Genomic DNA, 26,491 nt, shown 5'->3' with positions numbered 1-26,491 from the left:
TTCCCTCCGCGGTGTCTGTCGGTCCCTGCTCGGTCATTACACGCCTGTTTATCTGCGTCAGTCGCATTATGAGAGTAACGCGTTATTACCTGAGCCTCCAGCAGGACAGAGAGCAGCAGAGCCCGGCTCAGGAGCAGCAGCATCGGGTCCGTGTCAGCGGTTATAGCGGGGTGTCTCTGGAGCACTGCAGCGGTGCTGTGTCAGGACTGAAGCTCCAACTCTGTCAGAATCACTCGGGCTCTCTCTAACTCTCCCTACCGGCCACACCGAGACATCTTCATCAGCATCACCACCATCATCATCATCATCATCATCCCGGCACACAGCGCTCTGGTTACATTTCGAGCTCTGTCGAGGTCTAATAAACAAACAAACAAATAAACATTTCACATAGCTAATAGTAATATATCAAAAAGAGAAAACAAATTAATTTAAAATTCAAAATTCACGTGTTGAATTTATTGATTTTCCCTAGCCAGATTACTAACAAGCTATGATTTGTAATGATTGCCATGATTTAGTATCCAGAGACCGGAGTATAAAATATAATCTAGTTCTGCTCAAATTCATCAGAAAAGTCAGAGGCAGAGACCTGACCAGACCAGCAGGAAGTGAACTAGAACAGAGTAGAACAGGAAGTTAAAATCAAACAAAGTAATGAAAAAAACAGCATTAAAAGTAATTTGATGGGTTTTCTCCCTCACGGATCTGCTCTAATGCAGGACCATATGGACTTTTCCAAGAACAAGACATGCAGCTTTGTATCTATATTGAATATAGCAAATACAGTAATATTCAAGATTCCATGCAATATTAAAAACTAAGACCTTATTTTGTGTTCACTATGAAACAAATTCAAGATCATAAAGCAGCCTGAACGAAGATCTTTCCTGAAAGCACAAAGTCCTGAGCGATGTTATATGATGATTTAAGATCATATAAGCTCTATAACACAATTCAGGGAAGTAATCAGGAAAATGTCCTATAAATGTAAATCCTAAAATGGCTTTAGTGGCACATTGTTGTCTTTAACTGAATAGGAATGACAAATGTTATAGAATGAAAAATAACAGTTTATTTATTTATACTTTTCATCCATCCATCTTCTTCCGCTCATCCAGGGCCATGTCTCGGGGGCAGCAGTCTAAGCAGGGCTCTCCAGACACTTCCTCCAGCTCTCCCGGGAGAACACAGAGGCGTTCCCAGGCCAGCAGGGAAAACCGAGAGAGTCTCTCCAGCATGTCCTAGGTCTTCCCCGGGGCCTCCTCCTGGTGGGACACGCCTGGAACACCTTGATGTTGAGGAGCAGCGGGTCTACTCCGAGCTCCTCCCGGGTGACCGAGCTCCTCAGCCTATCTCTAAGGGAGCACCCAGCCACCCTGCGGAGGAAACTCATTTCAGCCGCTTGTATCCAGGATCTAAAACTCATGACCATAGGTGAGAGTAGGAACGCAGATCAACCGGTAAATCAAGAGCTTCTTCACAACGACAGACCAGTACAGAGACCACATTACTGCAGAAGCTGCACCGATCCGTCCGTCGATCTCTCGTTCATCCTTCCCTCACTCGTGAACAAGACCACAAGATACTTAAACTCCTCCTGTCCTCATAATTCAAAAGGCTTAAAGAACATACTAAATATTGTTTTTTTTTTTGAAAATCTAAAAATGCTATTAGTTTCCTTTAAGGGGAAGGTTTAAGTGTAGTACAGTAACACATACACAGTCTGTAGAGTATAAAAAGCATTGCGCCCATGTAGAGTCCTCATTAACCACAAATACCAATGTGTGTGTGTGTGTGTGTGAACGTTTTATGAATCATTTACTTTGAAACAGTGGTTCAAGCTTTTGTTTAGGCTTCATTAAAAGGATGAGTAGTCACTAGTAGTCACTTCCATCACTAGTCTTGCTGGCCTGTGATCTCCTAACCTCCATGACATGAGAAATGAGTTCCTGTCTGGAAACAAACACTATATCCGAAATTCTCTCGCGCATTTATCCTCTAAAATCTAACATTGTCTTTTATAATGGTCTTAGTCACTGAGATGAAACAGCAAATAATTAATAAAACTGTTTACAAGTCTGAAAAATACTTGAAATATAAATCTGACAAATTAAAATCAGGAGCACAGGTGATATGGAGAATAAATGTATGTTGTTCATTTAAATCTACCGATGTTATAAAATACCAATCAGGATGTAGTGTCTATTTTGTTCACTAAGAAGTATTTTCATCTAATATATATTAATATTAATTTAGGACAACTAATAACTCTAAATAAATACATAAGACATGGAGTAAGCAAGTATAAGAAAAGAAATAAATTACACAGGATGAAGTACAGAGCTAGTAGAACATATACCATCTGAAATCACATATTAAACAGATTATATATATATATATATATATATATATATATATATATATATATATATATATATATATATATATATATATATATATATATCAAGTTGACAGTAACATAATACTTATATTTCTGTAATGTAGATGAGTAAAAAAAACAGCGTATATTTTCATAAAATCATATTGTTTCTTCTAAAATCTACAACATGTATCACATTCAATAATATTCGTGTGTGCACGTGTTAGTTTTGGTTGGTCTTTAGTGTCTGCTGAGAGTTTGATCTGGATAAAGGTTTGCAGCGAGACTCAGGCGCCACCAAATGACGTCACTCCTCCGCGACGAACCTGCGAAGATGGCTTCGCTAAAGAAGGGGAAGAAGGTGGTGAATCAAGACGATTTGCGGCGCTTAATGAAAGAGAAGAAGCAGTCTAGCGAGCGTCAGAAGCGCGTCGAATCGCCGTACGCCAAATACAACAGCGTGGGTCAGCTGAGCTGCGCGCTGTGTAACGCGCCGCTGAAGAGCGCGCTGCTCTGGCAGACACACGTGCTGGGAAAACAGCATAAAGATAAAGTCAGCGAGCTGAAGAACAGAGAGAGCACTAACACACCGGCAGCGCCCTCACCTTCACCCTCATCCTCATCCTCAGCACTGAAGAGGAAGAGGCCCGCGCCGGAGAACACGTCTACATCCGGGACCCCCGTGCAGCCGCCGCGCGCCGCAGGTATCTCTTATTAAACTCACTTCATCGTATATTACAGGATTAACCATCGAGACCACTCTGACGGTTAAAAAAAATCTGCGCATTTCAAAATTATTAATTAACGCGTATCTTAAAATTGTTATATACAACAGCATTGTTGTAAATTATTGTGTAACTCTGAATTTAGTGCAGTATTCACTGTAAGTGTGGTATTTTAGTGCACTCTGCAGCTTTCACTAGCAACTGCCTTTTGATTTATACTGTATGCATGAATTAATTTCCATGTTTCCTTATTGTATGACCACAATTAACAAAACAAAATAACTGAATTCATATATAAACGTTAGACGCCTTAAAGATAAAATGGACCATAAAATGTCATATCTATGCTAACATACTTTACTAGCTTTTTGTTTTGGAGCTTTGATGCGGTCATCATCTTCTGTAAACAGGAATCCATTTGCACTAGTCACGTGACGCTGCACATATTTAAAAGAGGTGCTTTTGTTTACTCATTTTTGCAGGAAGGGCACTAAAGTATCATTCGGGTAGTTTTTTTTTTTTTACAGCTTTATAAAATGAAAAGCTTCTTTACAGTTACCTCCAAAGACAGTACTGTTAAAAATGTAGGTACTTGAATGAGGATGCTGTCAAAAAGTATTTATAATCTGGATTATTACAATTAATGTACACTGATATGTTATATCTCTCTCAGCTGCAGGGGGTCTGGGGCTGCTCGCGGGACACTACGATGATGATGATGATGATGAAGGTGAAGGAGGCTCCACTAAAGCTGAAGCTGGTCTCCCGCTGGATTTCTTCGACTCCTCTGCTCCTCCGGCCGTGTCTCACTCCGGCTCCGTCTCTAAAGCTGAGGAGGAGGAGAAGAAGGATGAGGAGAGGAAGGACGGTGCGGCCGAGGCTCTGCCTGAGGGCTTTTTCGATGATCCGGTGAGGGACGCTCGGGCCAGGAACGTGGACACACCACAGGACCTGATGGAGCGCGAGTGGGAGGAGTTCCAGAAGGAGCTGCGTCAGGTGAGCAGCGCCTCGGAGGCCATCGTGGCAGAGGAGGATGAGGAGGGCCGTCTGGAGCGGCAGATCGACGAGATCGATGAACAGATCCAGTGCTTCCGGCGTGTGGAGGCCCTCCGCTCCCGACAGGAAGAGGTGAAGAACGTGATGAAGAGAGAGAGACAGAAGAAAGAGGAGACACACGCCAGCACTGAGGAGGAGGAGGAGGAGGAAGAGCTGGAGCATGTGCTCACACAGGACTGGAGAGCTAAAGGAGCTCTGGCATAGACACGTGTTGGATCAGAACGCTCTCGGGAGTCCTCACGGCTCCTGTCAGTTATCTTCTAACGCTCTACTCTTTCAGACTGACCAGACTCAGGACGCTCGTGTTTATAATGACTTCACATTTGATGCTTGTGTGTACCATGAAAGATGATAATACAGAATATTTCTGCATATGCAATTCTTTATTCAGCTGACAGCCTTCATATACAGACCTTGCATTAAGAATCGGGGGTGTAAACTTTTGAACTTTCTTTTTTATATTTTAAGGATACTTTCTGTACAGTACTTCCCTTAATAACTCGCATATTTCCCAGAAGACAAAAAGATTAATAGATTATCCAAAACTTGTAATACCAATACATTTAAGTTTAATGAATTTCTTGTGATATGCAAAATATTCTAAAGATGTTTTTAATTTTATATCGATTTAAAAACTGTATTTTATACAATCTCTGAACTACAAACAGAAAACAATAGCCATTCGCTTCACAAGGCAGTATTGACACACACACACACACACACACTCTATTAGGGTACACCTTACTAGTACCGGGTTGGACCCCCTTTTGCCTTCAGAACTGCCTTAATCCTTCGTGGCGTAGATTCAACAAGGTACTGGAAACATTCCTCAGAGATTTTGGTCCATACTGACATGATAGCATCACGCATGGATTGAGATCTGGTGACTGTGGAGTACAGTGAACTCAAGAAACCAGTCTGAGATGATTATCCTGCTGGAAGTAGCCATCAGAAGATGAGTACACTGTGGTCATAAAGGCCTGGACATGGTCAGCAACAATACTCAGGTAAGCTGTGGTGTTGACACGATACTCAACTGGTTCTGTTGGACCCAAAGTGTGACAAGAAAAGATCCCCCACACCATTACACCTCCACCACCAGCCTGAACCGTTGATACAAGGCAGGATGGATCCATGCTTTCATGTTGACGCTAAATTCTGACCCATCTGAATGCCACAGCAGAAATCAAGACTCATCAGCCCAGGCAACGTTTTTCCAATCTTCTAATCTGAGCCTGTTTGAATTGTATCCTCAGTTTCCCGTTCTTAGCTGACAGGAGCGGGACCGGTGTGGTCTTCTGCTGCTGTAGCTCATCCACCTCAAGGTTCGATGGAGAGATGCTCTTCTGCAGACCTCGGTTGTAGCGAGTGGTTATTTGAGTTACTGTTGTCTTTCTATCAGCTCGAACCAGTCTGGCCGTTCTCCTCTGACCTCTGACCTTAACAAGGTATTTGCACCACAGAACTGCCGCTCACTGGGTATTTTCTCTTTCTGACCGTTCTCTGTAAACCCTAGAGATGGTTGTGTGTGAGAATCCCAGTAGATCAGCAGTTTCTGAAATCCTCAGACCAGCCCGTCTGGCACCAACAACCATGCCACGTTCAGAGTCACTTAAATCACCTTTCTTCTTCATTCTGATGCTCGGTTTGAACCGCAGCAGATCATCTTGACCATGTCTACACGCCTAAATGCATTGAGTTGCTGCCATGTGATTGGCTGATTAGAAATTTGCGTTAACGAGCAGTTGGACAGATGCACCTAATATATTCTGTGCAAGATTTGTGTTTTTGCTCTTTTTCTACATTCAAGAATACAGGAGTCAACCTTTGAAGTGGAGCAAAAGTTAAAGTTGTTTGAAGACAAGAACACATTTGATTTTAGGATAAATTTGATAAAAGGTTTTGATCTACTTGAAATGTTGATTAGCATATATACTTATAATAATATCATATACAAGAGCCACACAAACACACCAGAGTCTTAAATAAAAGGAGCTTTTATTCATGTTTCAAGGGAACATGCAAAACTCAGATACAGTTTCATCTTCCTCCTGCTTCAAATTAGTTACATAGAAATGTCATTCTACAATATGTACAGCTTTTTTCTGTTTTCATAAAGCGACAGTAAAGTTGTGAGACGTTATTATTTCCAAAGGGCCGTGAGAGTAGTGCAGAGACGATTGACACTGAACCCAGAAATATATATATATATATATATATACACACACACACACGAGAACATTCATCTACAGATCAGAAATACCCTCAACCTGCTTTTAAGTTAAAAACTAAACCTGATAAAAGACAATCAGCCAGGCATTATATTATCTTAAACATCTGATCATTTTTACTAAAAGCAACTGTATGGATCATATTATTGCTAGACCTGACAGGGATGTAGTATAAATTAATCTTCATTTTCCTTGCTTCATACTGACTTCAAATCATTTCGGAGACCCATAAATATTTAAATACGTAAGAGTGAAACTGGTGAGATCAGGTCACGGTTCACAGAGAATCATGGGAGTTTTGGTCAAAGAAAACGAAACCAGTGTTTATGAAGACATGAACTGCAGTAAAATGAGCACGAGCTCATCTCAAGTGTAGTAAGATATCAATCAACCAGCCGTATTTAAGTGTGTGATTACAGGAATGAGATTCAGACTAAAACTGCATTAAAACGACGTCTTACAGCGGCTTCACGTTCTTCAGGTCGAGTATCATTCCTGTGGTTTCTGGCCTGTTCCTGACAGATCTGAGAGGTCAGAGGTCAAGCAGAGGACACAGGTGATGTATGAGAGTCTGAATGAGCGGCGGTCCGGATCAGGACTGACCTCCTCCTCGCTGGAGCTCGTCTACTTCAGACAGAAACATCAGGTCAATTTAGTGGATTGTACAACAATAAGACTGCTTTAATGCATCTGATAACACAACAAAAGTGGCTATAAAAAAAAGTGCATTATATCTAAATTGAACAAATTGCATAATTACATAAATGATAATGAACAAAACAGCCTCATGTGTCTGCATTACTTAATAAATCAGCTGAATCACATGGATTAAAGCAAAAAAGGAGCGCTTGGAGCAGCAGCTTTTAATAATAAAAAAAAAACAAGCATTTTTCTAATATTAAATGTATGCAGTGTTTCCGTTTTTTCTAGCTGGTGACAGGATTATTTCCCACGGACCACACAAGAATCATGTGCACTCAGAATTTATAAAAAAAAAAACAAGTACTTTATTTCAGTTAGGTCTAACTATAATCTATTCAGCTGTAAAATAAGACTGGATAATCTTCACTGTATAATGAAAGACTGCAGCAGATTTAATTAGGCTGCTGTCTCTTTAAGACCTCATGCACAGATCTAACACACTGTTACACATGGCTCAGTGCTTTCTTTTTAAGTATGCTTGTCTTCCTAATTTAAAACATTTCAGAGCACCTTCTGAACAGTAATCAAAAATGAGTCTTCCTAATACGAGCTGACAGGTGACTCCTTAAAGGTGCTGTATGTAGGGTTTTGACTCTACTAAAAGCATAAAAATACCAAAGTATGTGTGCAGATATTTAAGAAACATGCTAAGTTAACATACTTGTTTATCTGAAAACCAATTATTCTCTATAGTGTGTGTCCTCTGTTTTGGTTTGTGAAACCCCGCCCACTGTCAGTTTACCCAATCGCCTTTCAACCGAAATATTTGAGCTGTTACTTTATTTAAAACTATTTTCTTCGGAATCACGCAGAACTCACTCCCTTATTAATTAATAAAAGCCGTCGCTCCTTAACTGTGGGCGTACAGAAAGCATGGCACATGTGATACATTACACTGGAACCTGTAGGAACGAGTAGAATTATTATTAATAGCCACAATCCCGCTCTGATATTCAGGTACTGCTGCTTTGCTACAAATAACCCGACTGTAAATGATGGGAGAGTCACTAAGTTGTCAGGAAGAAGCTGCAGCCGTTCCTTCAACAACAACACGGCTCTTCATCATCAGACACAGAGCTTTAATCACAGACGGCTTTTAAATACAAATGAGGCGCACTGAAAAGGAATAAAACTCCCCAAAAGCCTCTAAAAGCATTCTATACATCTCTTGTGAAAAAGAAGTGCTGCTCTTTTCTGCTATTTTGAATAAATAATGTCTCGTAGGCTAAACTCATGACCTCCATGAAGCTCAACTAACATTTGATTCTACGGTTACATTCACATACAAGTGATTCTTTTAAATTCAACAGATATAGATATTATGTTTTAAGCTATTTAAATATGAACCAGGTTTGAGTGCGGTACTTCTACGCTCTGAAAGAACCTTTCTGAAGAGAAACCGTGTGATAGATCGGCTCTGTTATTCCTTTGCTCCAAAAGCTGTAACAAAACAACCTTTTTTCTTTACAATGGTTGCATTAATCATGTTATATATTTTTTTATTAAAGTGGAAGTTGTTTTTCTCAATTATGTAAACTTGACTGACTGCTTCATTTCTATGTTAATCTTTGTATTTGGTGGCGTCATGTTCAGTGTGTCTCTGAGAAGAACACTCTTTACCAGCAATATACTGAGTTCACACACCTCTCTCAGGAACCGCTGCACTCTGTCCTCGTTTATAACGTCTGCGGGACAGAAATCTGGGCCCACGGGACAGAGAAGAGCCTGTGGATCACACACACACACACACACACACACACGCACACACAGAGCGCTCGTGAACAGATCCGGGTCAGAGGAGCTGGAGTGATGATGATGATGATGATGATGATGATGAAGAGCACATACCTGCTGAGTCTGTGGTGCTCTGAAGAGTCTGAAGTGTGTCGCCCGCCGCCGGCTGATGAAGATGATGATGATGAGAGACAGACAGAACTCTGTTATCTCAGGGGATCTACACTGAACACTTTCATAGTATCTTATATGACATCTAAACCAGCGGTGGAAATATATGTAATATTTAGTGTGTTTCATTTAATCAGAAAATAAAATATAACTAATATCATATAGAGCTGTTCCAGCCAAACTGAATCATTTACACTGAGAAGTTGCAACTGTAATAAATTGTTTAATATGCATTTGTGTCTACAAATATGAAATGTTGGGGAAACCTCTCTGTTGGATCATTCATTCAAAATGCTGAATCATTCATTATTAAAACACCATGAGTAAACTACTTAACTAGGTGATATTTGCTCGTGATGATAATATTCAGCAGAATAGCTCCCATGTCATGTGGTGTTACTGTATCATCTCACATTTTAGGTGTGATTCTTTAAGTGTGTTCTTAGTGTGTTAGTTTGACACCAGAAACATAGCATCTATTATGAATCCCTGTTTATATTGAACTCAATAAAATCAGAAGAGTCATGATTGGATGCTTCACTGACTCTTTGTCGTCACGTAACGTTGAATCAGTCTAAGAGTAATGTGAGTGAATGTCCAGATCTCACCGTGGCTCCGGTCTCGCTCCGGTCCGGCGCTGACAGACGTCTGCTGAGGTCCGACAGAACGAAGCGCAGGCTCTGGATCTGCTCGCTCGACCTGGACTCCTGCAGCAGAACAGAGCTGTTCAGATCCTTCACACCATCCTGGAGGTGCTGCAGCTCCTGAAACACACACACACACACACACACACACACACACACACACACACACACACACACACACACACACACACACACAGCAGCGGTTCGGGTCTGACAGCAGTGCAAGGTTTATAGGTAACAGAGACATGTTTAACACTACTGTATCTATTGATATTTTTACTCTTTGCAGTGCATGCTGGGATTGTATTGTCTGTGAAGGAAGCATGTTTAAAGGGGCCCTGTTATGCCATTTTTAAGGGGTCCTAATGTTGTTTTGGGAGATAAAAAAGTCCTTTTATTTTCTCAAAAAATGTTGAATATTACTCCATTTTCCATCGATTCTCAAACGATTCTTTTGAAGCAGTTTTAAGAATCAGTCTCTCTAAACCCCTCCCTTGCGTGAGCCTGCTATGCTCTGATTGGTCAGATGACTGGTCTGTTGTGATTGGTCTAACATGTAAAGCAGTGAAATTGATGTGTTTGTCAGCTAATGTTCTACACGGGCAGGAGTTATGTAACGTGTTACGCTCTCTGTCACAGAAGAGGATCCAATTACTAACGACTCGTTTGGGCTGTCCAGTCGATTCTTTAATTTGGGAGACAATAACTTTATTTACTGTGCACATCATTTACTTTCACAGCTACATTACACACTGCGTGAAAGACAATATTGTAAAAGGGGCACTTTAATCTTCTCTTTCTGAGGAGTCTCCAGGCTGATTCATTGAGATCACAAACACACTGATTCACAGCAGCTTCACAGGAGATCATGATGTGCTGATAATATTTTGATCCAGATATGCTGTACAGCTGCATTCAGAGCATTCGTCTCTGACAGTATGATGTGTGTAGTTATTGACTGTGATCACCGAGGTGTGTGTTACAGTATGATCCCGTGTTAGCGAGCGGATGATGAATAAGCATTTACTCTGAACATGTATCACGACTCAATCACGTCTACGGTCCTGAATGATTCAGCACATTGTGAAATAGTTTACAGCCTCGTTTGAGTCCATCAGTGTTTGTAAACATGAGCACTTCTGCTGTGAGATGACGATTCATAATCACAACAAAACTCTGTGTGTGTGTGTGTGTGTGTTTACCTGCTTCAGAGACACACAGCTGCTGCCGTTCACAGGTTTCTCTCCATTCTTTAGTCCCGCATGGTCAGAAATCAAAAGAAAACTATCATAAATAAGCCTCACGCATCAACAAAATCGCATTATAAAAATATCTGACAAATAACATGTTCTAAGATGAACTATCCCTTCAACAAGTGTCTCTGATCTAAACTTTGGTAGAGAAGCATACACAGAAAATCTGAAGGAAAATAAAGCACAGTTGAGCAGAAGGCAGTGAAAAACATACATCCTTCAGCTGATCATCTCCTCTCCGTCTCTCCTCCACCACAGACTGAATCAGAGACACATCGTGCTGGAGACTGGTGACGGTGCTGCCGATGGAGGCCACGCTCTGAACACACACACACACACACACACACAGAGACAGGGTGAATTCACATTAGACACACGCTCACTCTCTCTCACACACACACAAACACAGCCTCTCTCTCTCTCACACACACACACACACACACACACACACAGTCTCTCTCTTTCTGTCTCACACACACAAACACAGCCTCTCTCTCTCTCTCTTACACACACACACACACACACACACAGTCTCTCTTTCTCTCTCACACACAAACACAGCCTCTCTCTCTCTCTCTCTCTCACACACACACACACACACACACACACACACTCACTCACTCACCTTCTGCAGCTCTTCTATGGTGCGGGGCAGTGTGATCAGATCTGAGGAGGACCTGATGTTGGTCTTCAGGTGATTGACAGCAGAGTCCAGAGTGCTGAGCTGCAGAGACACAAACAGCATCACACTGAGACTGGCACGGGTGTACGGGGTGTGTGTGTGTGTGTGTGTGTGATGCTAACAAGAGCTGTTCTCAGATCTTCATATGCTTCACTGCTAAACCACCTCTCTCTCACGCACACACCGGACACACACACACACACACACACACACACACACACACACACTCAGTACCTTCTGGTTGATCTCGCTTAGGTTGGACCAGAGTCTGGTCAGGCCTCGGTCTCCACTCTCCAGCTCGTCCAGCTTCACCTGTTTGGCCTTCAGGTCCTCACTGAGCTTCAGGATCTCATGAGAAGACAGCTTCTGACTGCTCTCCACTGTCACACATCAACCAAACATTAATGAAACGCTGTTCACAGGAGAATTCAACTCATCAGCTGGTGAAGTGTGTCTATATGAAGGGGGTTAATGAATATGGAGAGATTACATAGATTTTCTCTGAACTAAAGTGACCGATGAATCGTTAGATCATTAGCTGCAGAAAATTACAGGCATGCACCGAATATTCAGACACTAAAACTATTATAAACTCTTTTGTGTGTTTGTACAAATACAGGTGCATCTCAATCGATTACAATGTTGTGGAAAAGTTTATTTCAGCAATTCAACTTGTCTATTAAATAAATTCAATGCACACAGACTGAAGTCTTTGGTTATTTTAATTGTGACAATTTAGGCTCACATTTAACAAAAAGCCACCAATTCTCAACAAATTATAATACTTCATAAAACCAATAAAAAAAACCTTTTAGTGAAGAGTCCTTATGAGAAGTATGTTCATTTACTGTACATGTGCTCAGCACTTTTTAGGGGCTCATTTTGCTTTAATTACTTCCTCAGTTCTTTGTGGCATGGAGGAGATCAGTTCGTGGCGCTGCTGAGGTTGGTGTGGAAACTGATTTCTTTGACGGTGACCTTCAGCTCATCTGTATTTTTGGTTTCTTGTTTCTCATTTTCCTCCTGACAATACCTCAGATTCTCTGTGGGGTTCAGGTCTGGTGAGTTTGCTGGCCAGTTATGGTCATTTAACCAACTTTTGGTGTTTTGGCAGTGTGGGCAGGTGCTAAATCCTGCTGGGAAATAAATTCAGCATCTTCAAAAAGACGGTCAGAAGAAGGAAGCATGAATTGATCCCAAATGTCTTAGTAAACGGCTGCAGTGACGTTGGTTTTCTGAGGAAACTTAACACTGGACTTCAAGCAGCTTGGGCTTTGCAGGTGTTTTGAGTTGATTAGCTCAGTGGTATGTCGCCATATGCAAATTTGTTGAGATTTTAATTGAGAATTGGTAGGTTTTTGTTAAATGTGATCCAAAATCCTCAGAACCAAAGACTAAAACTACTTCGGTCTGTGTGCACTGAATTTAATAGACAAGTTAAACTACTGAAATAACTTTTCAATTTATTGATGCACCTAAATAAATAGACTACATAAGCTGTACCAAACAACGACGTGACATCATTAAACAGAGATGTGCACTAATGCAGCAAACATGAACATGAACTGTCTGAGGAAGACACACAAATCACCAGAGACTGTTTAGCACTGCATCACACGTCTCTGATGAGGATCTTAAATAATTAGTTGATCAACTGTAGGTTAAGTTTTCTAACACACATGAACTGCGTGTTCTGACAGAGCTGCATGAACTCATCTATCTGCTCATTATTATTATTTTCTTTGAAAAGTAAGATGAATTGTAAAAAGCACATTTTGGATATTTAATTATTGAAATAGTGAAGATATAGTCAAACAACTGATCAAATACACAGGGGAAGAACGTGAAGAACCATGACTGTTATTCAGCCTTCAGCCCAGTGTTTGATATCGTTTGGTTCGGGTCAGAAAGCTGATTCGGGTCAGCTCTAGTGAATCTGAGTCTGGACGTACTGATGTGGATCTTCTCCTTCATGGAGTCCAGGTCCTCTTTGAGGGCGATCTGCATCCATATGAGTCCAGCGCAGGCCATGACACACGCGGCCAGGACCACGAACACACACAGAGGATAACAGAGAGAGCAGCACTGGACCGAGCTCCTGCTGGACACACACACACACACACACACACACACACACACACACACACACACACACAGCTCTTCATTCTCATGGACTACAAACTGACTGCAAGGATCTGCATTTCTATGCAGATGTTTCGAGTTTTAAACTAGAGTTCATAAGCTATTTCAACTCAAATCACTGTTGGTGTGTAACAAGCTCTTAACATCAGTTCTGATCATCTCTCGATAACATCCAGCCAGCTGGACGTTGTGACTTCTTTCAGGGGTCAGAGGTGATTCTGTGCCAGGTTCCCCTCTGTTGTGTTACAGACGCTGTATAAGAGATCTCACTGTCTCCTCTGGTCTATATACAGATGACTAGATGAGAATATAGATAAGGTTTGTTCAAGAGGTTGCTATATTTGTCCCTTAACTTTTGAAATGTTAAAATGTCACTTTCATTTTTATAACTGAACTAATTTATTTAAATCGACAGAACATGCTTTCCATACTTCTGACAGTCATGTAACGGATCATGAACGTTTGTCTGTGGTGTCCTACATGATGAGCTGCTAATGTCATGTTGCTGAAGATGTATTCAGTTCTCTGTGATAAAGCCTTCCTTCTGCATTCAATCATCAAACGCTTTTAACTGAAAATGAAGCGTTTAATCTGATTATTATACATTACTGACTCTATTTGATACTGTTCAGTGCTTTGACATTATCTGTATTTTTAAAAACAACATCATAAACAAAGATGACTTGACTAATTGTGAATCCTATCCAGTCTCTTTCAGTCAATATCACACATACAATAATGTTATGGCACACATAAGAAGTGCAGCCTTCTTTTTTTGAAGTACAATAAGTACTCTTGTCATAGTTTACATCAGCTGATACTAACAGAGCACTGTAATATTGACAACAAGACATTTTATCTCGTTTGTGAACTTTTCATTCTTCTGGCACTGATGTGTATTTTGACAATGAACTAAAGACTTCTGCAGGAAACCCATTGTGTGGCGCTCTTTATGCTGCTGAACTCTTAAGAGAAACGCACTTCTTTGTAGATTTTGAGGCTGAATGAGAAACGCACCAAAGCCACTGAGACGCTAAACTTGTTCTGTATCGTGTCTCTGAACACACTCACGTCCCGAGAAGGCCGCGGCCGCCGCCGAAGCCCCGCTCCTCGGCCCCGGACTCGGTCTCGCTCTCGGTACCGGAGCCGGTGTCGGTGCCGGTCCTCAGCAGCCGGTGTCCGCCGCTCTGCTTGCTCTTCCTGCGGCTGTCGCTGAGGCCGATGAGCGCGTTGAGCTCCTTCCGCTTCTTCATCTTCTTCTGCGGGCTCATCGCCGAGCGGCTCCGGAGTCTCTGCGGCGCTCAGCGGCCTGTTTACCGTCACCGAGCCGCTTCAGTATCCGGAGCTCATCTGAGCCGCTCAGGAACGGCTGAGGGCGGATACTCCTGCTGTTCTCGAACGCGTCGCTGTTTAACACTCTTCAGGAGAAGCGAGCTGTATAATCCAGCATTAGCTTTAGCTTCAGCTCCAGTCCATCATACTAAACCCTTCACTAGTTCACTGAACTCTTCCTGTCGCGTCTGAACCTGATGTCACGACACAAATATAAAGCAAACACATATTTAACGTTTCATTACACATTTATTATCACTAAAGAACCAAAATCTGTCTGGCTCAGCAGGAACATGATTCTCCTTCCGGTCCTGCCAGGAAGCGCTCCTGATTGGAGGAACACAGGAGGGCGTGTTGTTGTGCTGATGACGTGCTGATTCAGATGACGGAACTAAAGTGGTGTGAAACTAAAGTATATTACTAATTGTACAGTACTAATGATTAACGATTTTGATTCCATTTATATAGCACAACTTTACTTTTAATTCTTTCAAATGTAAAAGTAAAGCTAAATTTGATCTGATAAATGTACAGTTGATTGACTCAAAGAGGATCTGTTGTGAAATAGATCAGAGCAGGAAATGTTATTTCAAGTTGAATGGATTTTGATCCAAAAATGTAAGTGGACTTACAGAGGGTTAGAGTTATTCTTGAAGATATTCTTCTCCCACCCTCTTTTTAGCCAGTTTGAGTCAGGCAGACGTTTTAGAGTTCTTTTAGAGAATACAAACACATTAAAGAAGTATTTTATACCTAATGCAATTCAAATGATTAAATCAATCAGGTTTTTGGCATGAACTGTATTTTTCTTTTATTTATATCTTTGTAATTTTATGTATCGTGTGTAGCGTGTTTAGCTATATAACTCTATTTTATTATACATGTTGTTATTTTACGTTGTACTAGTGAGCCGAAGACAATTTTTCATTTAGGTGGACAATAAAGTTATATAAATACAAAATACTTTCTTACAAAGCCAGCAGCTGGTCTTAATGATATCAGCAGCGCTCTCGTATCTGCTGCAGAGGAACACTCACCAGACAACAATCACAGCTTCATGAGCTAGAAGCAGACAATAAGCAAGAGCAGAGATGAAATGTGTTAGTTTAAGGTTGTGGAATGGTTTTTCTTCAACTGGAGATCTCAGGAGATCTGATGGAGGTTTGCAGCAGACACTGAAGGGTTAAAGAGTCACTTTCAGACTGTGATTATTATTCAGGTCAAAACCTTTGGTCTAAAGCAGGGGTGGCCGTAGAGTTCAGCTCCAACCCTAAATAAAACTCACCTGTCTGTAGCTTCCAACCGTTCAGACCTTAGCTTGTTCAGGTGTGTTTGATTAGGGTTGAAGCAAACCTCTGCAGGTCTGACGTTCACCACCCCTGGTCTAAAGCAACATACTCATGCAAAGAAGTTTTTTGTGATATTGTTATATTAAATCTAATGTATTGTTTACAATATTAAATGTTTAAATGATTTTATATATTATCTAATCATCAAAAATTCAGTCTGCTCCACTGAAAGGAAGGGTTAGAATACACTATTTAGAACAAAATCAGTGCAAGAGTCGGATTATTTATATTTTAATAACGATTGTCTGAAAGTTTGTGGCACATAATTAGAAAAACCAGTGCAAACTGCATAAGCCTCAGTGTTGAAGAGAAGAAGGTGTGAGGATCTGTACGGGTTCAGCGTCCAGTGTGTGAACATCTCCAGAATCAGAGTCTCAGGTCCAGTGCGGTCCAGTCTCAGAGCCGGTTCTGTCCGGTCTGGTCCAGTCTCAGAGCCGGTTCTGTCCGGTCTGGTCCAGTCTCAGAGCCGGTTCTGTCCGGTCCGGTCCAGTCTCAGAGCCGGTTCTGTCCGGTCTGGTCCAGTCTCAGAGCCGGTTCTGTCCGGTCTGGTCCAGTCTCAGAGCCGGTTCTGTCCGGTCTGGTCCAGTCTCAGAGCTGGTCCGGTCCGGTCCGGTCCGTTCTGGTCCAGTCTCAGAGCCGGTCTGGTCTGGTTCAGTCTCAGAGGCGGTTCAGTCCGGTTGTGTCCGGTCTCAGTGCCGGTCCGGCGCGGGCCGCTGCGCTGCGGAGGCTGGTTCTGTGAGCGTCTGGAGCCGCTCTGATGATGATTCTGATGCGGCCGGCTCTTCTGATGAGTCCAGACCTTCGGGGCCGGTAACGCCTCACACAGACGAGCACAGCTGCTGATTCCACAGAACAGCGTCTCGTCGGCCAGCGAGGATCCTTCAGAGCTGCCGTCAGACACGTCTCTGCTGTCCGTCTCCAGACCTGGAGGAGTGATGGTGGAGTGAGGGAACAGCGTCTCTGGACCTCTGCTTAGCTTCTTCTGAAGGACACAGAAACACAGCGTAAGCATGCAGCAGCTTACAGTTTATTACACCTAAAAAACTAAGGGCCAGTTTTACTAAAACTCTGTGCCAGTGCAATTCAGATGCTGAATTAATTAAGCATTAAGACAATTAACATGAATTATGCATTATGTTTTACTAATGTTTGTGTTTATTAAAATACTGGTATTTTCGCCATTATTTAACATCCCAAAAAGGTATGTCTTCAACTGTTTTGCATTTAAAAGGCTATTAATAAACATAATTTTTGGCCTCTAGTTCTCATAAAGGTACAGTAGCTTCTTTATTTGCTCCACTTATTTGTGCTGCATCTAGTATATTGTGTTGGTCTATATGTAAAAGAGATGTTGCGTCTGTGTGGTTTAATTTGCACGTTGTTATTAAATCACCTGTTAACTGTGCTCTTGTGCTAATTTGCCCTGTTTAGTAAAACTGTCCTTAACTGTACAACAATGCATGATGAAGACAGAAAAATCCTGTACTTCTCTACTAACTTCACAGTCTTCCCGCTGCTTACGGCTGCTGGTCTCTTCTGAAGCTCCTGAAATAAAGAGCAAGAGTTCGGCATCCGGTGTACACCTCTCTGCTAACAGTGTCTGAGCGCTGCAGACCGGTCTGATCGTGAACTGACCGTCGAGTGACTGAAGGGACGAGAGCGATGGAGGATCAGAGGCTCTGCGTCTCAGCAGCACAGCTTCAGCATCAGACCACTCTCTGAAAACAACACAACATCATGATTGACCTGAGACTGATCTCATGGGTCCTGGTCACTGAGGGTCATCTCCTCACCTGTCCGGTGAATGGAGAGCCGGACTCTCTGATATCTGACGGTAGTTCACACAGATCAGCAGCCCCAGAAGAACACAGAGAAGCAGACACAGCAGAATATAGCTCTGTCTGTCAGACACCTGCAGGACACAGCATCATATATCGGCTCATAGATAGTTAAGTTAAGATAAATTAAGTTCAGAATCGGAGTTAGATGAACTGATAGTGACCGACTGCTGACCTCTTGCTGAAGTCGACTCACGCTGACAGACAGACCGATCACGAGCTGAGTCACGTTCTCCAGCTGAGCCTGTAGAGCCTGGATGGAGTCCGTCTGCCTCTGGTCCTGAACACAGGCACACACTTAAAGACAGGAGGAACCTGGCATGAACATATCTGCATGAACATCGAGACGACTCTGACCTGCTCCTCAGCCATTCTGGAGGTGTTCTGGAGCTTGATGATAGTTTTGTTAAAGGCTCTCTGCATCTCCTCCATCTGCTTTCTGTATCTGGACCAATGAAACACAAGCACAGTCAGAGCAATCAGTCACTTATATAACAATTTACAGCATTATGATGTAGTTCTTTGTGCTAAACATTATTTTACAAAAGCAATTTCAATATAAAAGTAATCAAATAATAATCAAATTTTACTGAATGCCAGAAGTTTAAAGCTTGATAAAGACAAGTGAACAGTCATAAGAAAGGAAAATAATTATACTAATTATAAGAAACATGTCAAGTAACTACAACAGAACAAAGGTACAAATGAAAATCTACCTGAAAGCACACGCTAAAGTCATAGTTCTCACAGAAATTAAACATTTCTCTTCATCTACTAGCTCAAGTTGATCCAAACCTGCAATGGGTTTTATTCTTTTGCTGAACTTGTTTTGAAAAAGGTTGGTAACCAAACTGTTTCTGGTCTCCACTGACTTCCATAGTATTTGTTCATCAGAAGAAACTCAAACAGCTTTGAAGCAACTTGAGGGTAAATGATGTCAAAATGTTTACATTCGGGTGAACTGTCCAAGAACAAATCAAGACAAAAAGAGTACTAGCATTAAACCAGCTGAAGAAAAATGAGTAAATACAGACTGTGTTTGGTGATTTCTATCAAACCTATAAATACAAATCACTTGTAATGTGGCATTATTTTGTATCACTTCTGACCAGTAGGTGGCGCTGCTACATAATTAGCGCGGTGTGGTCAGTTTTGAGCGACAATGACACACACACACACACACACACAGTTTGGTATCAATATGACAAACTGTTACAGAAATATAGCCTCAGATCCAGAGTGGCATCATACCATCAATTATATGAAAATGGTTTGGGATTCTAAAAAGCTTCTAATTGCCAGCACTTTTTGCAGGAATCTGGTGAAGATTGGTCTAGAGTTGATAGTTCAATCGTCTCGGCATGAACCGAGGGATTAGAGGGAAAAAGCTAACCCATACAGTTAAGCATGTACATAACAGTTGGTGGCGATAGAATCTTTAAGTTAGAGGAATCACTGTGATTACAGTTAAGTCCTGTATCTGTATCTGTATCTGTATGCCACATTTCATAACGTTCCTGCAAGTGGTTCTATGGACACACATTGCTAGATAAAGATATAAAAAGTGCTTTAAGCATGAGTGTTTGCAAGCAGAGCTGCTGTTAGGCCTGTCACGATAACAACTTTTTGTTGTGTGATGTATTACCCTATAAATAATTACAATTAGCGGAATTTTAAGATCATGTAATACTACTGGATTTATAATATAAAGTCATAATAATGCAATAATGCCTACACACGTTCAATTGACAACAAACATTTAATTCTTAAAAATATTTAGATCATGGAAACTAAGTATCAAAATATTAGATACCTTAAAAAAAACTGCTGATTTTTTTCATGTTGTTGAGTATTTTCCAATGTTTTTTTATGTAAATATAATTGGCAATATATTGCATCACCAAAAGGTCATGTACAAATACGGTGCGATAAGTCGATACACTGATTATTTTGACAGGCCTAGCAGCTGTCTTTTGTATCCTTGGATATATCTACATACAGTACCACGGACCTCTGACTCAGCTGCTCCAGGTAGCGTCCGCTGAGGGACATGTTCATCTCCAGGACTTTGATGCGATTATTGAGCCTCATGAACACAGACTCTTTCTGATTGGAGCCGTGTGCAGGTGCGCCGCTGGAGTTCGCGCCTGCGTGTAGATCTGCTCAATATGAGCATTGCTTTCATCATCCAGAAGCTCCTTGTTCCTAGACTCTGAGTCTGAGAGCCCTTCTGAAGGATGAGCGTCTTGAGCCGGGGTCAGGGATCTCCTGCTGACCGCTTCATCCATAATAGCAGATTTTGAAGACTCTGCTGAGTTCAGGAAACCGTAGGAGCTGGAATGTGATGGTCAAGGCTGATCTGATCTTCTTCCGACCGTGCAGCAGAGGTGGACGTAAGGTCCGGTTTCTGGCTGGACTCGGTCAGGTGGTCAGCGCTCTGCTGAGGAAGCGTCTCTGAGAGACACTCGCTGGCAGAAGCACACATCAGCTCGATGGGCCTCGTCGCTGCTCTGGAGGAGTCTGCAGAAACCAGGAGGAGCACATCAGAGGTCAGACTTGGAGCTAGATCTTCTATGTCTGGAGAGAGACTGGGACTCTGTGGCTCCTGTGTTACTGAGGCTGTAGACGGGGTCTTCTGGAGAAGGTCTGGAGAGGAGCAGCGCTGCAGAAGGTACTCCTGAAGAGAGTCTCTGTGTGAACAGGAGCAGGCAGATTCAGATCTTTCCTGCCGATCTGCTCCAGGCTCCAGGAGTCCTTCAGAAGACTGATCCGGTTCTTCTTCAGGCAGCAGCGTGACGATCCGCTCCACGTCAGGCCTGGTCTGGACCCGAGGGTCTCCGGCGGTGTCTGAGAGTGATACGGTCATCTCTTCAGTAATGCTGGTGGTCTCTGTAATCCTGATGACAGTCTTCAGTCTGATCAGAGAAAACAGAATAAGACTCTGCAGCAGACGCCTTCAGCATTCAGTTCACATCCAATACACACACAACAGACACGGACATCTGGTCCTGATGGATCTAGGGACAGTTTGATGATAAATCATGCTAAAATTATTCATTCAAATTCAAATAAATTTTACCATTCATATTTAAAGTATCATTAAAATCCACATTTGATTGCCCTGATTCGAACAACTAATAGCATCTTCGGACAACAACGGGAAGCACAGAAGCATAAATCCATGAAAATGTGCATTTACACAGACGTTTAATGCTGTTCTGAAAAGGGGCATTTACATAGGAATAAAAATTGTGCAAAATTTATACCTTTTAAAATACTACAATTTAAAATTAGTCTTAAAAACATGTGCTATAAAATTAAATAAACATAACAAAGAACAAATAATATAAAACACAAAACACAACACACTTTTAAGACTTTTGAGCTGGTCTCTCTGCAGTACAGTACAGATTGCGTTCTTTTACTGAGGTGTCAAGTTTTCAGTTCATTTCTTCCTCAAGAAGCATGTTGCAAGGCATCAATAACCACAGATTTGAAAGGGAACAAACCAGCTGTAAACATCCTCTCTGTCAGACTAGCCTAATCATTTTTATGACTGTTTCGACGCTCACAACGCTGCCCTTGCAGAGAGTGCTCCTGACATTTTCAACCTCACTCTCTCTCGGTTCCCTCACACTTAAGAAAAAAAAAAACACCATTGTGCCCATACCAAAGGAAAATTAAATAACATGCTTGGATGACTGGAGGCCCGTTGAGAAACTCATCAGAGACTATATCTGCTCTGTGCTGCCTGCCTCACTTGATCCACTACACTCTGCAAATCATAACTGTGCAACAGATGATGCTATTGCTTTCATCCTACACACTGCTCTCTCCCACCTGAAAAATAAGAATCTATGTGAGAATGCTGTTTGTGGACTACAGCTCTGGGAACGAGACACTGTGCTCGCCGTCATCCTGCTTCTCCTTCGAGAGGTAAGATAGCGTGGGAGCAGGTGAAGGTCAATCACACACTACGTGAGCGAGGATCTTAAGCAATCTGCCAATTCACTGGCATGCTTCTATACGGGCTTCACACCAATCGTCACACCAGGGGTGTTCACCACTGCATTATAGCTATGCAGCGTCACAGAGAACAGAGGTTATGCAAGTAACCCAAGACATTTTCTTGTCTGGTCACCAGTGAACACCAGAGAAGATCAGAGATGGTTTCTGGAGCCACGTACCCAGAGGAAGCAGCACTTTGGATCGTCTCAGCAGGGAAAAGCAGCTCTGTCATGTTTAAACCTGCAGCGGAAGAGTTTCCTGAAAAACAGAAACAGTCTGGTGATGAAGAAGTGTTTATAAATGACACGAGAGTGATGCAGTGGGATCAGACCTGCTCCAGCTGTGCTCTCTGGAGCTCCACCCAAAACATTAGCAGCGATGTTGTTCACCATCGTGAGAAGAGCGTCTGAAAGCACAAGACATCATCAGATCTCCCCAAGCAGCCGAGGACACATACGTAAAAATTTAATTCACCCAAAAATGCATATGACTTTCTTCTCTCAGACGAATCTGAGTTATATCACAAATTATATTTTCTCTTCCAAGCTTTATTTTGGCATGGACGTTTTTTTTCCACGTCGAAAAGAACTTAAAGTAAAATCCTCTAAGATTTTATTCATATCTGTCAATCACCAGAGATATGCAATGCATATGACCTACGTCATCCCCTAGAACAACTTACGCCTATAACAGTCAACTCTGATCTGTGTACTTCCTCTTTAAATCTTCACAAGCTCTGCTGACACCGTTCCTCTTTTTCCAAGTCGCTCTCAGAGGATGTTTATTTAGCCGTATTTGTAGTCCTAGATGTTACATTCATAGTGAAACTTGCTAATTGGCAGATTACTAGGAAATGCGATTTGCAAAGATTCCCTTCAGAACCAAATGTAAGTTTGCATTAATCCTTTGCATCTTTTCATTTTTGGGTGAATTAATGCTAAGTCTCATTTAACTGTACCTTTGGCAGATCCGATCAGGTTTTGGGAGACTTTGTCATCGACTGACACAAAACCAGGAGACTGATCTAAACATTCAGAAAGAGAAACGACATTGTTCTATCTCTGACACAGTCAGTAGACGTGTTTTATTCAGACAGAGAGTGTTACCGCTGTCCTGCTCGTCCTGAACCTGCGGGCTCTGTCTGATGGATCTGAGTTCATCTCATACCCTCCATCATACTCGTGCCATAAACCCTTCAGAAACACAGAGAGCGTTCTCACCGCCACTGTCATGGTCAAACTGTCATTTTCCATGTGTGTGTGTGTGTGTGTGTGTGTGTGAATTTATCAGACCTGATCAGACTAAGAGGACAGAAGTGTTCTGAGCCGAAGTGTGACAGCAGCTCTACCTGAAACAACACACACACACAAGTGTTAGAAAGAGCAGCAGTTCAGAACACACCATTGTTTCAGTGTTAGTTTCCATCACCACATGATATCAGTACAAGGAGCACCATAACAGATTTAATAAAATTTAAAAGCAGGCAGAGGGCTGGAGAGATCAAACTATAAAGTGCTATAAACCATGGAAAGTCTTTACAGTGCTTTTAGGTGTCAAATCTCAGAAGATGAGCTTCTGAGGAAGAGTGTTCAAACACCAAAGTGATCAAGGCATTCATCCACTCACGGCTAACCTTGATGTATTTGGTGAATATCTGAAGCAGCAAAAGAAGAGAAGAGAAGAAAGAGAAAGAGTTGAGAGAAGAGCACAGAGTGACCCAGGACTCCTGACCTCACACTCATCTCATTCTCACCTTGATGTATTTAGCAAACAGATGCTCATCCAGAGGAAAACTCTGTACTGCCCGCTCATCACGCGCATGAAACGTCCCCAGCTTCACCCATTTTTTGTTTGGGTATCTGAGTTTGAACAAGTCACAAAACTTTATAACACATACACACAAACAGATGTGCTGCATATAAAAGATTGGTAAAGTTCAAAAACATTATTAAAGCATTATTACATTTTGTAATGGATTTCAAAACAAAAAATGTGAAGTCATAAATGCAGAGGCAGTTAGTAAGAGCTGACCTGTCGCTGATGGACACCAGGAAGTCTTTGGGGTTTGAGGAGAAGATCTCAAAGTTGGCGATGTCCAGCTGCTTGATCTGAATGGGCTGACAGAGCTCAATGATGAACCTGTACAATAATGAGGAGATGATGATGATGAAGACCACAAACCTTCTCCTGAAATCCTCCCATCACTGCTGACGGTGTTCTTTATTTCATAAACAATTCCTGCTGCTTTCTGGAAATCTGTCTAGGCACTAAACACTGGCTACTAAGACTTCAGATCATCTTTAGAAAAAAATAAATAAATCACGACACTTACCATACTGAAGTTTTGCCTAATGTTAAAACAGTAGATGTGAATCAGCTCACCAGATCTTGTTATTGCAGGGATTCAGCATGTACATGTCCATGTTCTCCATCAGGATAGCTGAAGTGCTCTGAAACACAGAAACTGACTGAAAACACAGAAACACAGACGGACTGATAGACAGAAAGATTCATTACTCTTCGAGACGCATGATACGGTGTGGAGTACCTTGGCCTCAGGGTTGGAGGACAGGATCTTAGCTCCACACTCCACAGAGGCGTAGTTAGTGACGGTCTGCTGGAGCTTCTTCCCCGTGGCTTGAAAGCCTTCAGACGGGTGTGTGACCTGAGCTGAGGACAGAAACACGGTCAGCGAGGGCAGAGCAGCGCTACAGCTCCTGTCAGAACACACTCACTCTTCTCGCTCTCCACCTCCAGCATGATTTTGGTCCACTCCTCGAAGGTGGGGATCTCCTGGTCTCTGCAGGGCATGGAGGGGTCACTGTCTGCGGGGCCCTGGACACATTCAGATCAGGTCCACATTCACTGACCACTGCCCCTCAGATTCTCAAGCATTCACACTGATCATGTTTCGCGCTTAATTTTAAGATTAATCTTTAATCTTTCACAGCATCACATGTGCAAACTTCACCTGATCTTTCAGGACGCTGGAGGCGTTGGTCCTTCGCCTTTAGCAGGTCTTCTGGACGCACACTGACGCTCTCTTGAACCGCTGGAAAGCTTCATGACAGAAAGACGATGAAACATTAAATAAAGTGGCCTGAGAAGGAATCAGCTTTTGAATGCTGATTCTCAGACCACCTTAACTGAAGTCTGGTTCATCACCTGCTGAGACCAGGATCATATCCAGCAGCATCACACGCAGCTCCAGACAAATCTGTGACGCCGCTTCCAGAGTCCCTGAACACACACACACACACACACACACACACACACACACACACACACACACACACACACACATCAGTCCATTACAAAGACACACACACTCAACTCCTGAAACTGAGCAGTCTGAGAGAGTGAGACTGACCGGCATGAGACACACTCATGAGGAGATGCTGGACCAAGTCTGGAATCTGTGAGGAAACTGAGGAAGACTCCACTTCACTGATAAAGACGCTCTGCTCATCATTCCCAGCAATCATCGGCTGTTAACAAACCCACACAAACATCAGTGAAGAGGAAAACATTGTATGAATCCATCAGTCTGTATATGACATCACACACACACACACACACACACACACACCTCATGACTCGTCCACTGATCCGAGTGTGTATCGTGATGCTGACTGACCACTCCTGTGCTCGGGTGTGTGTGTGTGTCTGCTCCAACAATGGCCATGTTGAACAGGAAACTCATGGAGAATGAGTCTCATCACAGTCGTATTCATTAAACGGTAGATGAAAAGATTATTTCCAGCTGTCACAGTCATTATTACACTTAATTTGTCTTAGGTAAAATACACAACCACATAAATATAACAATAAAAATACAAATTCCTCCATTAATAGGTATTTCTAATTAAATATGCTGATGACTTTTACTCGATACTGAGAGCCCTAAATCACATTCACACAGACATTATTAAACTAACATCTCTCTCCAATTAATATCAATACACAGTGCTTCCTGTGACTTGTCTCTGTGCATCCAAAGTTCATCATATACATGAGTCACAATCACACACACAATCACACACACAATCTCACACACACACACACACACACAAAAGTTCGTTTTTCTATATTTGTGAGTACTTTGACAGATTTCTATTGCTTTTATACTGACCTAACAATATTTTGTCCCCTACACCTAGACCTAACTCATCACAGAACAGTTTTATGTTTTTACATTTTAAGATAAACTTAATTTAGCATTTTGAATCATTTATTTCCCT

The 26,491-nt window shown here is 42.0% G+C and overlaps 6 protein-coding genes and 1 long non-coding RNA gene across 11 annotated transcripts in view; 1 reads left to right on the top strand and 6 right to left on the bottom strand.

Annotated features, from left to right (window-relative positions):
* Positions 1-2,333, bottom strand: part of zmp:0000000625 (cadherin-2) — a 29,083-nt gene extending 26,750 nt beyond the window's left edge. Inside the window, exons 1-2 of the mRNA XM_043229765.1 lie at positions 1,089-2,333; positions 90-358 (exon numbers count right to left, since the gene is read on the bottom strand). Of these exons, the coding sequence (XP_043085700.1) occupies positions 90-143 (54 nt within the window). The 5' untranslated portion in view covers positions 144-358; positions 1,089-2,333. The remainder of the gene's footprint in view (positions 1-89; positions 359-1,088) is intronic.
* Positions 2,334-2,512: 179 nt separating this feature from the next.
* On the top strand, positions 2,513-4,536 carry znf830 (zinc finger protein 830). The gene is made up of 2 exons (XM_043229771.1): positions 2,513-3,087; positions 3,782-4,536. Exons 1-2 carry the CDS (start codon positions 2,685-2,687, stop codon positions 4,366-4,368), a joined length of 990 nt encoding a protein of 329 aa, XP_043085706.1. The 5' UTR covers positions 2,513-2,684; the 3' UTR covers positions 4,369-4,536.
* Positions 4,537-6,143: 1,607 nt separating this feature from the next.
* Positions 6,144-15,385, bottom strand: LOC122332453 (EF-hand calcium-binding domain-containing protein 14-like). Of its 5 annotated transcripts, none has more exons than XM_043229770.1 (10): positions 14,795-15,385; positions 13,534-13,682; positions 11,816-11,961; positions 11,525-11,623; positions 11,114-11,218; positions 10,849-10,896; positions 9,611-9,766; positions 8,946-8,997; positions 8,718-8,822; positions 6,144-7,022 (listed from the first exon to the last, which is right to left on the bottom strand). In XM_043229770.1, the coding sequence occupies exons 1-9, from the start codon at positions 14,992-14,994 to the stop codon at positions 8,734-8,736; spliced, it is 1,044 nt and encodes a 347-aa protein (XP_043085705.1). In that variant the 5' UTR covers positions 14,995-15,385; the 3' UTR covers positions 6,144-7,022; positions 8,718-8,733. The 5 variants fall into 5 exon arrangements, with proteins under 5 accessions (XP_043085705.1, XP_043085701.1, XP_043085703.1 ...); XM_043229766.1 differs by having other exon boundaries at positions 6,144-7,085; positions 8,742-8,822; XM_043229768.1 differs by having other exon boundaries at positions 8,742-8,822; positions 14,795-15,384.
* A 1,237-nt stretch (positions 15,386-16,622) lies between these two features.
* Positions 16,623-20,367, bottom strand: LOC122332456 (SUN domain-containing ossification factor-like). The gene is made up of 7 exons (XM_043229773.1): positions 20,254-20,367; positions 18,600-18,687; positions 18,418-18,522; positions 18,198-18,316; positions 18,040-18,122; positions 17,891-17,949; positions 16,623-17,386 (listed from the first exon to the last, which is right to left on the bottom strand). The coding sequence occupies exons 1-7, from the start codon at positions 20,331-20,333 to the stop codon at positions 16,961-16,963; spliced, it is 960 nt and encodes a 319-aa protein (XP_043085708.1). The 5' UTR covers positions 20,334-20,367; the 3' UTR covers positions 16,623-16,960.
* Positions 20,368-20,398: 31 nt separating this feature from the next.
* LOC122332451 lies at positions 20,399-23,386 on the bottom strand. Its single transcript, XM_043229764.1, has 5 exons — positions 23,357-23,386; positions 23,209-23,274; positions 22,582-22,656; positions 22,430-22,508; positions 20,399-21,157 (listed from the first exon to the last, which is right to left on the bottom strand). Exons 3-5 carry the CDS (start codon positions 22,640-22,642, stop codon positions 20,560-20,562), a joined length of 738 nt encoding a protein of 245 aa, XP_043085699.1. The 5' UTR covers positions 22,643-22,656; positions 23,209-23,274; positions 23,357-23,386; the 3' UTR covers positions 20,399-20,559.
* A 20-nt stretch (positions 23,387-23,406) lies between these two features.
* LOC122332442 (SUN domain-containing ossification factor-like) lies at positions 23,407-25,250 on the bottom strand. The gene is made up of 9 exons (XM_043229748.1): positions 25,222-25,250; positions 24,986-25,085; positions 24,799-24,920; positions 24,633-24,700; positions 24,282-24,389; positions 24,004-24,109; positions 23,884-23,904; positions 23,543-23,598; positions 23,407-23,443 (listed from the first exon to the last, which is right to left on the bottom strand). Exons 2-9 carry the CDS (start codon positions 25,059-25,061, stop codon positions 23,407-23,409), a joined length of 594 nt encoding a protein of 197 aa, XP_043085683.1. The 5' UTR covers positions 25,062-25,085; positions 25,222-25,250.
* Positions 25,251-25,290: 40 nt separating this feature from the next.
* Positions 25,291-25,923, bottom strand: LOC122332450. Its single transcript, XR_006248484.1, has 4 exons — positions 25,840-25,923; positions 25,621-25,738; positions 25,416-25,490; positions 25,291-25,310 (listed from the first exon to the last, which is right to left on the bottom strand). It is a non-coding gene; the product is annotated as an uncharacterized LOC122332450 (long non-coding RNA).
* Positions 25,924-26,491: the final 568 nt, after the last annotated feature.

The sequence above is a fragment of the Puntigrus tetrazona genome, unplaced genomic scaffold (assembly GCF_018831695.1).
Source record: "Puntigrus tetrazona isolate hp1 unplaced genomic scaffold, ASM1883169v1 S000000079, whole genome shotgun sequence".
Lineage (NCBI taxonomy): Eukaryota > Metazoa > Chordata > Actinopteri > Cypriniformes > Cyprinidae > Puntigrus > Puntigrus tetrazona.
This window is presented reverse-complemented; position numbering and strand designations above follow the sequence as displayed.